The sequence below is a fragment of the Berghia stephanieae genome, chromosome 6 (assembly GCF_034508935.2).
Source record: "Berghia stephanieae isolate SIO BIC M18660-M18661 chromosome 6, UCSD_Bste_1.3, whole genome shotgun sequence".
Lineage (NCBI taxonomy): Eukaryota > Metazoa > Mollusca > Gastropoda > Nudibranchia > Aeolidiidae > Berghia > Berghia stephanieae.
In genome coordinates, this window is record NC_088365.1 from 17,920,733 (window position 1) to 17,934,587 (window position 13,855).

Consider the following 13,855-nt stretch of genomic DNA (forward strand, 5'->3'; position numbering starts at 1 on the left):
TTGACTTTCATAGAGAATTTATTATGACATTACAAGTCTTAATTGGAATTAATACTATTAAAAAAAAACAACATAATTTTGCAATAACAAAAAACTTAATAGTCCCTTTAACAGAGGTATAGAGCATGAACAAATTATATTTACCCCTGAACACAAAATCAAAGCACTTATCTGTCCATGAATCAAAGCACTTATCTGTCCATGTAGGATTTCCCTTAACATAAAGATCCGACTAGTAATACAGTCAACAAAACAAAATAAAGCATAAACAAACCAGTGTTGCTTAACCGACTGAGGAATAAAGGAATCAAATTTAAAAGACACTAAGAGAAAAAAATACATTGATAACTTATCACTTGACCTAAGTATTTGCTCTGAAATTAAATCAAAATTCGAAATCCTTAATAAATAAATACATTTCTCGAAGATGTCAAAAAATGCCTTCTACAAAATAGTATAAAACGTAAACTATGAGATACATAACTTAGTGAATATCTGCTTAAATGGACTATAATGTCCAGATACGTATATTTCTGCTTATAATTTTAAATGCCAGGACTAGAGAATTAAATCCCAAGGTCAGATGTAATTGGTCTACAACCAGACATACTATCACAACGTTTTGTTGCTATTTTCCCCTCCAAGACAACAGTAGCAGTAATGAAAGAAAAGACCTCAACGGCTCCAGGTTTCGAGTTGTATCACTGTTAATACTTTCTTGGTGAAAAAGGTAAGATGTATGTCTGGTTGGAATACCCAAACCCCGCAAGTGGATAGTTAACTAACAGAATAATTGTAAGTTTTACTGAGAGAAAGAAAACAAAATATCTCAACGTTGAATACAAGGATGTGAAAGTATTAATTAATCACCTTCATAAGTTATATCAAAACATTTCTTAAAGACATATTCTGCAAGAACCTTGAATTCCAAAGCAGATTGTTTCTTATTAGTTTACTTAGTTTCTTCTCCTTAATTAAGTCAAATGAACTCAAGGCTATATCTTTTAGAGAAGCAATTGTCTATAGCTACATACCATTATACATTTAGAAACTGAAGTGATAAGTGATTGAGGTAAAAAATTGATAATATAAATATAATCTGAGCAGGAGCTGGAACATCATTTAGATTTTTAAAATAATATATCAATAATTTTAAAATGTCAGAAAAAGTGTTGATTGTTGACGTTTAAACTGTTTCGGGAATGAATGGTAGCTAAATCTGAATGGATGGATGAGATGCACATTCCTCACACCAAATCCAAACATCAGTAACACACTTTATAGTCACCTGGAACAACTACAAAAGACGTCTAACTACTACGTCATGGCACAAGACCGAAGGGCTAGAGCTCAGGTGGTCGCTGGTTCGGATAAGTAAGTAAGAAAGAATGTATGGATTTTGAAGAATAAATTGCGTGCATTATGATAAATGGTATATTTCTATCAGGGGAACCGAACCTGTTTACAGAATATATTCGGTGCTGTTCTACAAATACATATTATCATCCCTTATAGAAAATATGAGGGTGTTTGTATATTTTGACAGATACAACATTGCAGGGTTGCTTCCAATGGTAACAGATATAGTATATATAAATAAATGTGTAGTAGTTATGTCAGCATATCGTGGGTTGAAGATTTACTGGTTCTGTCTCCACATTTCTTTAAATTGAGAAAAAAATTATTTAAAGTTTATTTATTGTTGACAATTGTATATAAACTTCGGCAACTCTTTTTTTCATAAAATTTGAGCCAATTTCCCAATTTTAACCATTTTTTTTTTTTGGTCATAAGATGGCCTTTAAAATCTGGCCGTAATACATGCAGTATTTCAAAATCTTCCAAAAGTGGAGATAGAACAAATTAATCTACAACCTACGATATCATAATATCAATGTTATGTTTATTGTCGGATATTTGACATTCCTATTGTGATGAAATCAAAATGATGTGGACTAAAAGCATGACAACGTCCTCCTTCTCCCTCTAAGGCAAACTGACAAAACTTTTCTTTTTTAAATTTTTTTATGATGTTGACTCAAGACCTTTTACTTCAAACATTGATCAATTCAGACGATTTGTCAAACTCTCTAAAACTGACACGACCTAGAAGTCTCGGGTTTAAGACTTTTTGACAAGTAAGAGTTATCTTTCAACATTCAATATGTGACCCATCGTCTCAAAACGGTATTAACCCATAGAGGCCCGCTTCCCCTGGAGTCGCCCGCGACTGTTGAGGCCCGCATCGCCCGTCATCGCCCGCGGCCCCCCGAGAAAAAACGGATCATGTTTACTTTGTTATGCAAGAATCACTTCGTTTTATTCTAAACCGGAAAATCGTAAAGTAATGCGATGTTCTATTTTTCATTTTTACCGACGTTATATCGTTTGATAAAAGTGAGTAATCGAATTCAGAAAAATGGCATTCCCGTACGTTGCGTGGCGCTAGAAATGATGTTTTGGAGAGTGGTGTGGACGATGAAGAGGATTTTGGAAATGAAAGCGATATCGAACTAGAAAGAGAAGATGTAAACGATGGGGGGGATGGACAAGACAAGGCGTTAGCACCCGATCAAGGTGATTCGGACACTGAATCGGAGTCCGAGATTGACGAAAATGACGGGAATGGGGGTGCGGGGAACGAGTTTTTTTTTTTAATACTTTTTTCCCAATTTATTGAAATCAAAACATGTCATGTTATATATCATTCGAAAGCAAATTTATCTGGCTATAAAAAGGAATTAAAATTATAATTTTATGTCATTTGGTTCTCGTTTAATAATTTTTTAACTTTGTGTTGGTATTTTTTTGTTAAGAGTTATGCCCCTTACACTGGGCCTCATGGGAATTTTTTTTAGTAAACACCGGGCCTCTATGGGTTAAGTCTGAACAAACCATATGCTCAAAAGCCGAATTAAATGTTAAACTGGTCAGGAATATAAATCGTTGGGAATAGTATCCTAAAATATGGCATCCTTTATCCTCAATAAAACATACAAATTCGACACAAGTTTGATATTTCTGGCTATAAGTTCAATTTTCAACATCTTAACCATCCTGACTTAATACTGTTTTGAGACGAAGGGTCACATATTTGAGAGTTAAATGTTTTCTGGCCTAAATGAAAAATAAAGCGTTTCGAGTTTTGTCAGTGTACGGCCGGCCATTTTGTTCCGACTAATCAATGCTTGTGGTGATCTGGGTGCTTGCATACGAGGACAGGGATATGTGAGTGGTGCATGACGTAGTCGCTGACGCTTCCGAGTAGAGTCCTCCTGATGGTCCCCATACCACGTGACCCGATCACGATCAGATTGGCCTTCTCGTCGTTGGCCACCCTGACCACAACCTCGCCTGGTTTACCGCCCACACTCTTGACTTTACCGCCAATCTGAGGAAACAAAAAGTTGACAAGTTATTAAACAGTTTTCATTAATACCGTCTACTGTACTCCGAAAATAATAAACAAATAAAAACAAACAAAAAAAAACAACAAACAAACAAAAAAAAACAAAAAAATAAAAAACAACCAAACAAACAAACAAAAAAAAACCCCCAAAAAAACAAACAGACATGTAATGAGAACGTTGGCCAGAATACTCTTGCTTCACACAACCAACGATTCAAATGACTTCTATCTTATCAAAAACAGGGGTTACAGTCTAAGGAGATACAAGACTGCCAATAGCCCCCCAACCAACCACCAGCCCTATTCAGATATACGATGTTCTTATTTTTCCCTCCTATCTTTTTAGGAGAGAAAAAAAAAGCAATAGAGAATGAGCAGCGTCCCTTGATTGGACGTCACCCATAGTCTGTGACGTCACCGGCGGAAAAGTTTTTAGAGAGAGAACGTCATGTTGGTTGTGCGCTAATCTCATTCCCTATAGAAAAGAATTGACATTGTTGCTCGTGCACATTTTCATAATAGATGAGGTGAAGATCGTTGTATCTTATTATGATCTAATAGCCTTCAACAGTCGTGACGTCACTTCCCTCGTAATAAGCATGGTAACTTAGCAACTGGTTCTAAACTATCGGAACAATGGCGGATGCCCTTATGAAATATTTTCCAAGAGCAAAATGTGTGTCCAGAGGAGAAAAACATATAAATCTGATCAGTTTTGACTTTTTTTTAACATTCTGATCACATGAACGTGAAAACGGTCTCGCCAGCGTGGAGAATAAAAAGTACCAATTTTCTTTGTTTAGAACCAAACTGCTCGTTGCTGGGCACTGACATCAGACTATTGATGAATCCTATTAAAAGGACGGAGAACGTTCACTTCACATACCCCGGCTGTCTTCATCTTGAGACCAAGCTGCTCCAGGAATCCTTTGATGCGATGTTCCTCCTCTTTGAGGATGTCTGTGACAACGCTGGTGTCAGTCATGACCATGGCTGGAGAAAAAAAACAAAACCCAATTACAATGAGAATGAATCGTAGGGGAGAAAGGGGTGGTGGGGAGGGGGGGGGGGGAGCAATGGATTAAAGAAGAATTAAATACAGAGATGAGAGGAGACGGATGAGGAAATAGGAATAAGCATAGAAGAGGGAGGAGAGAGAAACAAGAGGCGTGAGGAAGAAGGAGGGGGTATTGATGCTGGGTGTTTAGGTAAAATACGCACAACATCCGCCAGCCGGACATAACGTACCAGCACACAAAACAAAACTATGTGTAACCTTGAACGTTTATTGTCTGATTGGTATAATGTAGCGAGAACTAATCAGTAAAAAGAATGTCTAAAAACAAACAAAAGAAAACAAACCCAAAGAGCTGAGCGGCGTCAGTTCCGTTCAAATTATTATGAGGAAAGCGGAGGAGAGTATACATATAAATATGAGAGGATGGGGGAGGGGAGGACAACGATGAGAGGAGGAGGCGGTGGAGGAGGAGGGGAAAGAAGAAAATGGAGGAAAATCAGAGATCTTTTGAATATTTTGAAAACGACAGTAAAGCAGTGTGGCCTTATTAATTCTGACCATACATTGTTATGATTTGGTTCAGGCAAAGTCAAAACTAAAGTTTAATGATAGCGGTCGTTGTTATATCTTATAAGAGAAGATCCGATTACGTTATGTCGTCTGACGCAGCATTCTATTTTTTTTTTTTTCTATTTTTTATAAATTTTAAAAAAAATCATTTCTTTTTTTTTTTAAATATTAATTTTTTTTATTACCATTATTTATTTATTTATTTTTGTTTTTATGTTTTAAAATCAGAATTGGAACAGGCGATACGACGACGAAATTCATACGGGGAAATATGCAAGCCAAGCAAATCTTCCATTGTAGATACAATCCTAATGATAAACGAATGTCACCGAGACTCGAGTACCTACACCATCTCAAGAAAGCCCGATTATTTAAATTGATTCAATTCGTCACAGCCTTTTTTTTTTTTTTTCAAACTCGTGGTCTCCAATCTCTCTCGGGTTCACGACACAAAGTGATCCAAAGTAATGCGAAAGGCAACATTTCTAACTAAATAAATAAAATAAAATAAAATTCCCTTTATTCATCCCATAGGGGAAATTTGTCTCTAGGGTCTATTCCAAAGGAGGACTGGAATAACTCAGGCGTCAGCCGCAATGCAGCGCCGCAACTTGAGCTAAGGCGAGGTGACTTGCTCAAGGCCACACAGCGCAGCGGCGGGTGATCGAACTCGATACCTTTCGGGTAGGAAGCAAAGACCGTACCGCTGATCCACGTTGCCCCCCTACCTACATAACATTAAATATGCTTTGTTTTGTTTTTAAGAGTTTTACGGCGCTTCAAAACATTTAGGTCATATCAGCGCCAGTAAAAAGGATGAAAATTGGATAGTAAAAAACAATCTAGATGTACAATTAAAAGGACTCGAGGAAAAAGTAATACAAAAGGGGAATGGTACAAAAAGGGAACAGATGTATATTCCAAGAGCACACTATCACTGTACTTAGTTTGGGATTACGAAAATGTTTAATGCCTTACCCAGACACCAGCACAAAATCCCACTAAGAGGAATACACTCAAATGTTTACAACCATATGTTAAAATAAAAAATAACTACATAATAGAGATGCTTTACAAGAAATAAATATCATCTCCCAAAACTATAACTATATACATTCAACTATTTCCCTCCCAGCCAAGGACTCCGGCCAGGGTCAAGACAGAACTTAGTAATCTCATTCCAAGACAAAGACAGAAAGCAATTGGAAAACAGCAGATACAGGCACAGTAAGTATCTCCCTGCCCAATATGGGAGGTCAGGAACCTACCCAGTGCTTCTGCTTAAGATCATGACGAGAAAAAAAGTGTTAAAATCAGTCGATTCGACTTAGAGTGTGAATGAGTACCTGACACGAGGCATTGGCGGATATTTTTGGACTCTCAATACAAAAAGGGGCGTATATCAGATATCTTGGAGATTCGGTTCCACGTAGCCTGCTGAGATCACTGACGAAATACATACACACACACTCACAAACACACACACACACACACGTCTAAACTATCGGAACAATGGCGGACGCCCTTATGAAATACTTCTCCGACGAGCCTTAAAGTGTATCCAGAGGAGAAAAGCATTATAAATCTGATCATGTTTTGACTTTTATACATTATCATCACATGACATGTGACAAATTTCTCGCCAGCACGAAGAATAAAAAGTACCAATTTTCTTTGTTTAGAACCAAGCTGCTCGTTGCTGGGCGGAAGTGACATCAGACTTTTGAATCCTATCCTATTATCATACAGAACTGTTGAAAATGTGCTATACAGTGAAAAAGTTCTAACCAGCATGAAAAATAAAAAGTACCGATTTTCGTTGTTTAGAACCAAGCTGCTCGTTGCTGGGCGGAAGTGACATCAGACTATTGAATCCTATCCTATTATCATACGGAACTGTTGAAAATGTGCTATACAGTGAAAAAGTTCTAGCCAGCATGAAAAATAAAAAGTACCGATTTTCTTTGTTTAGAACCAAGCTGCTCGCTGCTAGGCGGACGTGACATCAGACTATTGAATCCTATTATCATACAGAACTGTTTTAAAATGTGCTATATAGTTGGTGCATAATCCATAATCAATTTACATATGACTGTATCGCCATCATAATTCGATGTCATGGCAACGGTTATATGAAATTAAATTGTGGCACAAATTACCGGGCACAACCCTATAATGAAATGCAAACTTGTGTAATTGGTCATGCACCAGTACGCATAATTAAATGTAACAGGTTTGTATGATGTACCCAATACGTATAATATTATTATATATACTGGGATAACATTGGAGGACTGAAGCAATGATATTCCAAAGTTAATCCAATTAAAACCCATCCACTTGTCCCAATGACGTGAAATTAAAAATATTATTTTGTTTTAAAATTGTCTGTTACGATGCTGGTTTTATAGTCAAAATGGCGGATAACTCAACTTTTGGGTTCACCAAAATTATAGTAGCCGAATTATAATATAATATACTCTGCCTCTCTCTCTCTCTCTCTCTCTCTCTCTCTCTCTCTCTCTCTCTCTGTGTGTGTGTGTGTGTGTGTGTGTGTGTGCGTGCGTGTATGTGACACAAGGGGGATTACAGAGAATGGCACAGAACGATAGACAGACAGACAGACAGATAGTTAAGTGGATATGTTGGTGTGTAATTTGAAAAGCCGATAAGTATAAAGAGAGCGAGAAAGCGAGAGAAAGAAAGAAAGAAAGAAATAGAGAGAGAGAAAGAGAGAGAGAGAGAGAGAGAGAGAGAGAGAGAGAGAGAGAGAGAGAAGAGAGAGAAGAGAGAGAGAGAGAGAGAGAGGAGAGAGAGGGGGGGGGGTAAGAGAGAGAGAGAGGGAGAGAGAGAGAAAGAGCGAGAAAGAAAGAAAGAAAGAGAGAGAGAAAGAAAGAGAGAGGGAGAAAGAGAGAGAGAGAGAGAGAGAGAGGAGAGAGAGAGAGAGAGAGAGAGAGAGAGAGAGAGAGAGAGAGAGAAAGAAAAAGAGACAAAGAGAGAGAGAGAGACAGACAGAGAGAGAGAGAGACACTCAGATAGATAGAGAGAGAGAGAGAAAGAAAAAAGAGAGAGAGACGGAGAGAGACACTCAGATAGAGAGAGAGACACCGAGAGAGAAAGAGAGAGAGAGAGAGAGAGAGAGAGAGAGAGAGAAAGAAAGAAAGAGAGAGACACTCAGAGAGATAGAGAGAGATTGAGAGAGAGGGGGGATAGAGGTTAGTAGTACACGTACATAGTACAATGAACGGATGTGCACGCATGACATAGAGATAATAATATTAATATAATATTATCTTTATTCCCTATAATTAAATCTTATCTTGACACAGTGCTATCATCATAGAGCTGTGTCATATTATCTAGAAATTAAAATGATGCCATGCGCACGTATTCATTCTATATTTAATTTTGTTAGTACTTACGTGACTGGATGACCGTATGATACTCTGGTACATACAGCATAACGACGTGGTCTTTGGGTAGGTGAACATTCTTCATGTAGTCTGAAAGTTCAAAATGAATACATCAATAAATTAAAAAAAAAATACATGACAAATTGCCGATAAATATTGTGAGCACTATTTAAATCAAATCCTTTACAAGCGTTGTTTTTTTTTGTTTGTTACTCATTTGTTCACTATAAAAAAGTCCAAAAGACCTAGCCAACTTTCTTTCAGCGCCCATTGTCAGTACTTCCTGTTAGTCCTTGGTCTATTCTTGGTGCGGCTATGTGGTCTTGTGGTATGACACTCGCTTTCGGATCGGAAGGTCCTGGGTTCGAGCCTCGCTCGACGCATAGTTGAGTCCTTGGAAAAGACTCTTTACTCACATTCTCTCACCGTACTCAGGTGTAAAATGAGTACCTGGCCGTTAACAGCGTTGTCTTTGTCAGAAAAATTGTAATATCGCCTAACAGGCGTCATGTCTCGTCCCACATGTTAAATGTTGCTGTTGACCAGGGACCCCTTGTAAAGCGCATTGAGCACGTTAAGTGGGTATCGCGCTATATAAATGCTCAATTTTTTTATTTTTTTTATTCTATTATTAAACGAATGGTCTTTAAAATAAAAGACGTCTTAATTTATTTTAAAATGGCATTTAAGAAACTTCATCAAAACCATTATATTATAATACAGGGTAGGCATGTTGTCCTTAAAGCTTAAAAATTACGGTGATATAATTACCCTCGATCAAAGCAATTTCATCGTCCACCAACAAAAGTTGTGCATGGCGAAGTAATGAATATGTGTGTGTGTGTATATATATATATATATATATATATATATATATATATATATATATATATATATATATATATATATATATATATATATATATTTATATATATATATATATATGAATACGCGGCTATGTGGTCTAATGGTATGATGTTTTTGTTTTTAAGTGTTTTACGGCGCTTGCAACACATTAAGGTTATATCAGCGCCAGTAAAAAGGTAGAAAATGGGATAGTAAAAAGTTCTAGAATTACAATTAAAGCATCCAAGAATAAGGCAGACAAAGGGGAATTGGTTCAAATAGGGAACAGATGTAGATTCCAAGAGTACACTATCAGTGTACTTAGTTTGAGATCACTTAACTTCTCATCCAGACACAAGCACAGGCCCCCACTAAGAGGAATACACTCAAATGTTTTACAAATCATATATAATATAATGAAAACACAATACAATGCATAACAGAGAGATGATTTACAAGGGAAAAAATATCATCTCCCAAAACTATAACTATACATTCGACTGTTTCCCTCCCAGCCAAGGAACTCCGGCAAGGTTCAGGACAAAACTAAGTAATCTCACTCCAAAACAAAGGCAGTAAACAATTGGAAAACGGGTACGGGGGGATAGAAGACACAGCATGTACCTCCCTGCCCACTATGGGAGGTCAGGATCCCCACCCAGCTAGTGGTATGACATTCGCTTTCGGATCGGAAGGACCCGAGTTCGAGCCTCGCTCGGTGCATAGTTGAGTCCTTGGAAAAGGCTCTTTACTCACATTATCTCACCCTACTCCGGTGTAAAATGAGTACCTGGCCGTTAACAGCGTTGTCTCTGTCGGAAAAAAAGACTAATATCGCTTAACAGGCGCCATGTCTCGTTCTACATGTTACATGTTACTGTTGGTCAGGCGCCCCTTGTAAAGCGCTTTGAGCACATTAAGTGGATATTGCTCTATATAAAAGATCAAGAATAAGATGTTATTTTAATTACACACTGTTGAAAAAAAAAAAATGATCAGAAGCCGCCCGGGCAGCATATTATTATCATTTCCTATAATAGCATAGTAGAACTATAAGGCGTATGTATTATGAATTCCATTATAGTATAGAGACATGACTTATTTTTATGTATTATTGCAGAGGGAGCTACACCAATAGGTTAGAAAATATTTTCAATGTTTACATTCGACATTCCAGTACACGTATTCTAATCACTCCTTCAAACATTCATATAACAACAAGCACCCTTTACAGTCTGTCTAGAGTATAAGGCAATATTATGAACATTTAGATTGTAAAAAAAAAGAGCTTTTATATAGCGTAATATCCACTAAACGTGCTTAAAGCGCTTTACAAGGGGTCCCTGGCCAACAGCAAAATTTAACACGTAGGACGGGACATGACGCCGCTTAGGCGATATTACAACTTTTTCGGACAGAGACAACGCTGTTAACGGCCAGGTACTCATTTTACAACTGAGTACGGTGAGAGAATGTGAGTAAAGAGCTCCAAGGACTCAACTATGCGCCGAGTGAGGCTCGAACCCAGGGCCTTCCGATCTGAAAGCGAGTGTCATACCACTAGACCACATAGCCGCAGATGATAGCGCATTGCCTCGGATTCACCATGTTGAAAGCGATTTACAATGCTTCATTTATTACCCCAGCAAATGCAATTGAACAAAATGTATAAATTGAATGAAGCGTCTTTTTTGTACAATAAGTACTACTATCACTTATTCATCTATTAGCCAAGTTGGCTGTCACATCTGGGGCCCAATTTTATGTAAGCGGACTAGATTTAGTTCTTTATTCGTATAGTAAATTACTTGATAGCCTTAATTAAGCCTAAGCGATTTTATTAACGTTTTCTAGTCTCTGACTAGCTGCTGGGCTCTTGCTCTTTCAATCTAAAAATAGCTGATATCTTGTCGACGCTATGATGTAACTAGTCTCAGACTAAACATAAAGTCCGGCCTCAGAAAATGACTAAAACTTGACCAAACTAGTCGGAAGAGGTGTCGTGATTTTAGTCCGGGACTTGCTTGGTCAGCTTACATCAAATCCGATTTTTCAAAGTCCTTGACCAAAGTCAGAGACTAAGCGTTAGTCAGCGTTCATAAAAAAACGATAAGGATAATATCATGCGTCTTACTCAAAGACTCGACGTTGACGTCAGAGTTCTTCTGTCACTTTCACCCCAACAGTTCATTGACCACAGCCATTTTCGCTTGCCGCTTTTAAAAACCCGAAATATTGCACTATTGAGTCGCCGAAAACAGATATCATTAACATATTATATTGGATGTGACAATTTGGAATTGTCAGTGTGTTAATGAATAGAAGAGAAAGAGTGTGTATAACAGGCGACTTGTGTACGGTAAGATATGGAAAGTTGGTTCCATTTGGTCAGCAAGAAAAAATAAGTGAAGGATTGTGAAGCGCATTGGGCATAAAAAACCGTGGAGCTATCTTAATAAATGGTCATACATATCTATTACAGCAACACACCAATTGCTTGAACGTCAACCTCTGGAAGACCTGAGATGCACATTCCTCCCACCAAATCCAAGCATCAATAGAGCACTGTACAGTCACATGGAGCAACTACAAAAGACGTCTCACTTCTACGTCATGGCACAAGACCGAAGGACCAGAGCTCAACTGGTCGCTGGTTCGGATAAGTAAGTAAGTATCGTTGCAGGATGACAGCTAGCTACTATAGGACCTTTAACAGCGAGACTCAATTTCATTCAAATCATAATAATAATATTCCCCATTATTTATCTGATTGTGATTGCCCAACCAATCATAGTCATCATTCCAAACAGTGCTAGAGCAAGCATTGTGACTCGGGTATCACTGAGGGCTATTACCATAGAGAATACTTCCTAGTCTGTGGCTATTACTGCTATTTATTGGTGTATCGGCGAAACCTAACACTAGATTCGAGTAAAATAGAGCTCTACCGCTAACGGATTAAAGTTCTAAAGGACGTTGACCCCTAACTCTTTTGAACCCTAGATAACACCACATAATACACGGCTCGTTAACCACACAACACATTGTAATAGACTGTAACTGTGGAGTAGAGGTGGTAGATAAGAAGAGGCAAGGTTATAACCGATGAGGAAAGGTCAAAGTTGGAGAGGTGGACACAATGGATTTGACGTCCTTAATAATAACATTCTTATCATGATTATCTATGTGTACATCAATTGTATGTATACTAGAGTTTACTAAGCGCGTATTTTCCATAGTTTCAAATAATATGCTTACCCACACAATATCATGCGACGAATTTTCAGTTATTTAAAAAACTTAATTCTACATCTACATTTACAACACCATGTTCAACAAATAGAGGACAATTATAGAGGATGTAGGAGGAAAAGAGTCTCTTAGCCTTAATCTGTAGATTCATCCAAAAACTCATGAATGGCCACTTCTCTTTCTGACAAAGTCAGTATCTCACCCAAGCCGAAATTAAATTATATTCATGGGGTCAATTATTGTAAATCTTATGTCACTTCAGCGCCAGATAACATGGAGGTGATGGGGAAATGTAAATGATTGCAGATCTGTATTTACGAGCACCCAAGAAGTGCTAAGATAAATTATGGGACGACTTGAAGCAGAAGACAAAAAGCAGATTCCAAGTGCGATCCATCCGTTTGGCTAATGTGGATCCATATTAAGAGGAACATGCCCAAATGGTCGCAACAATAACATATATAACAGAACAGTAAGATCGATGGTCGATTAGGTTTACATATCTCTTAAAAGACTTTTCTTACTTCCTCCAGATAAAGACACAAGGCAGGTCAAGACAAAACCAAAGAGTTGTAATTTTTAAAACATGGACACAAAAGATTGTAACGAAAAATATAGGGAACCCATAAGAGAAGCCATCTCGAAACTGTCAATGACAAAGATGAGAATTCTTGGAAGAGCATTACACGGAGTTAAATCTTGAAATATGGGTGTTAACCATAGATGATGGTGAAAGAATGGAGAAAAATGTCTTGCCGAACTTGAAATATAAACGCATACGGCGCTTGAAGACTTCGGCCGTCCGTGCATTCCAATCATAAAGAATATTATGACAACTTCAGGATTCTACGTCTTTGTCATGTCTATGCCATCCACTTTTGGCCTGTGCTGCCAAGTTGTTTGTTTTTATTTTTAAAAGGTCGCCTATCTTTACCAAAGGGTCCCGATAGCTCAGTTTGTAGAGCACTCGCTTAACAAGCAAAGGGACTGAGATCGATCCCAGGTGCAGTCGATATTTTTTCTGACCCACTGTCCACCCAGCAATAATTAGGTAGCTGAGTCTGGTAGATCTGACGGAAATCCTATCCAAAGAGTAGCAAGCAATTGCTTCACGCTATAGAAACCTGGATAAACTCTGGCTCCGAGGGCTTGATGGCTCTGAAGCATTTTAAAAATTTTATCTTTAACAAATGGATAGTATAGATTGCCATGGTGCATAAAACACACGCACACACACACACAAACACACACAATTCATAATCATAAAAGAAATCATCTTACAACTATGACCAAAAAATTGCAGTGTAGAGTCAAGATACATAGATAAATATTTGCTATTCCAGTAAT

At 37.7% G+C, this 13,855-nt stretch overlaps 2 protein-coding genes across 3 annotated transcripts in view; both read right to left on the reverse strand.

Annotated features, from left to right (window-relative positions):
- Window positions 1–13,855, reverse strand: part of LOC144974592 (universal stress protein Sll1388-like) — a 128,403-nt gene continuing 114,548 nt past the window's right edge. Inside the window, exon 5 of the mRNA XM_078917610.1 lies at window positions 1–2,926. The gene's annotated coding sequence lies outside the window, so the exon portion shown is untranslated. The remainder of the gene's footprint in view (window positions 2,927–13,855) is intronic.
- LOC144974591 (universal stress protein Sll1388-like) overlaps window positions 1–13,855 on the reverse strand; it is a 19,815-nt gene continuing 5,960 nt past the window's right edge. The window contains exons 1-4 of one of the 2 annotated variants that reach the window (XM_078917609.1): window positions 13,790–13,855; window positions 8,420–8,500; window positions 4,296–4,402; window positions 1–3,391 (exon numbers count right to left, since the gene is read on the reverse strand). The exon at window positions 13,790–13,855 is cut by the window's right edge and continues 1 nt beyond it. In XM_078917609.1, coding sequence (XP_078773735.1) covers window positions 3,182–3,391; window positions 4,296–4,402; window positions 8,420–8,500; window positions 13,790–13,829 — 438 coding nt within the window. In that variant the 5' untranslated portion in view covers window positions 13,830–13,855 and the 3' untranslated portion in view covers window positions 1–3,181. The remainder of the gene's footprint in view (window positions 3,392–4,295; window positions 4,403–8,419; window positions 8,501–13,789) is intronic. The other variant, XM_078917608.1, reaches the window with a different exon arrangement.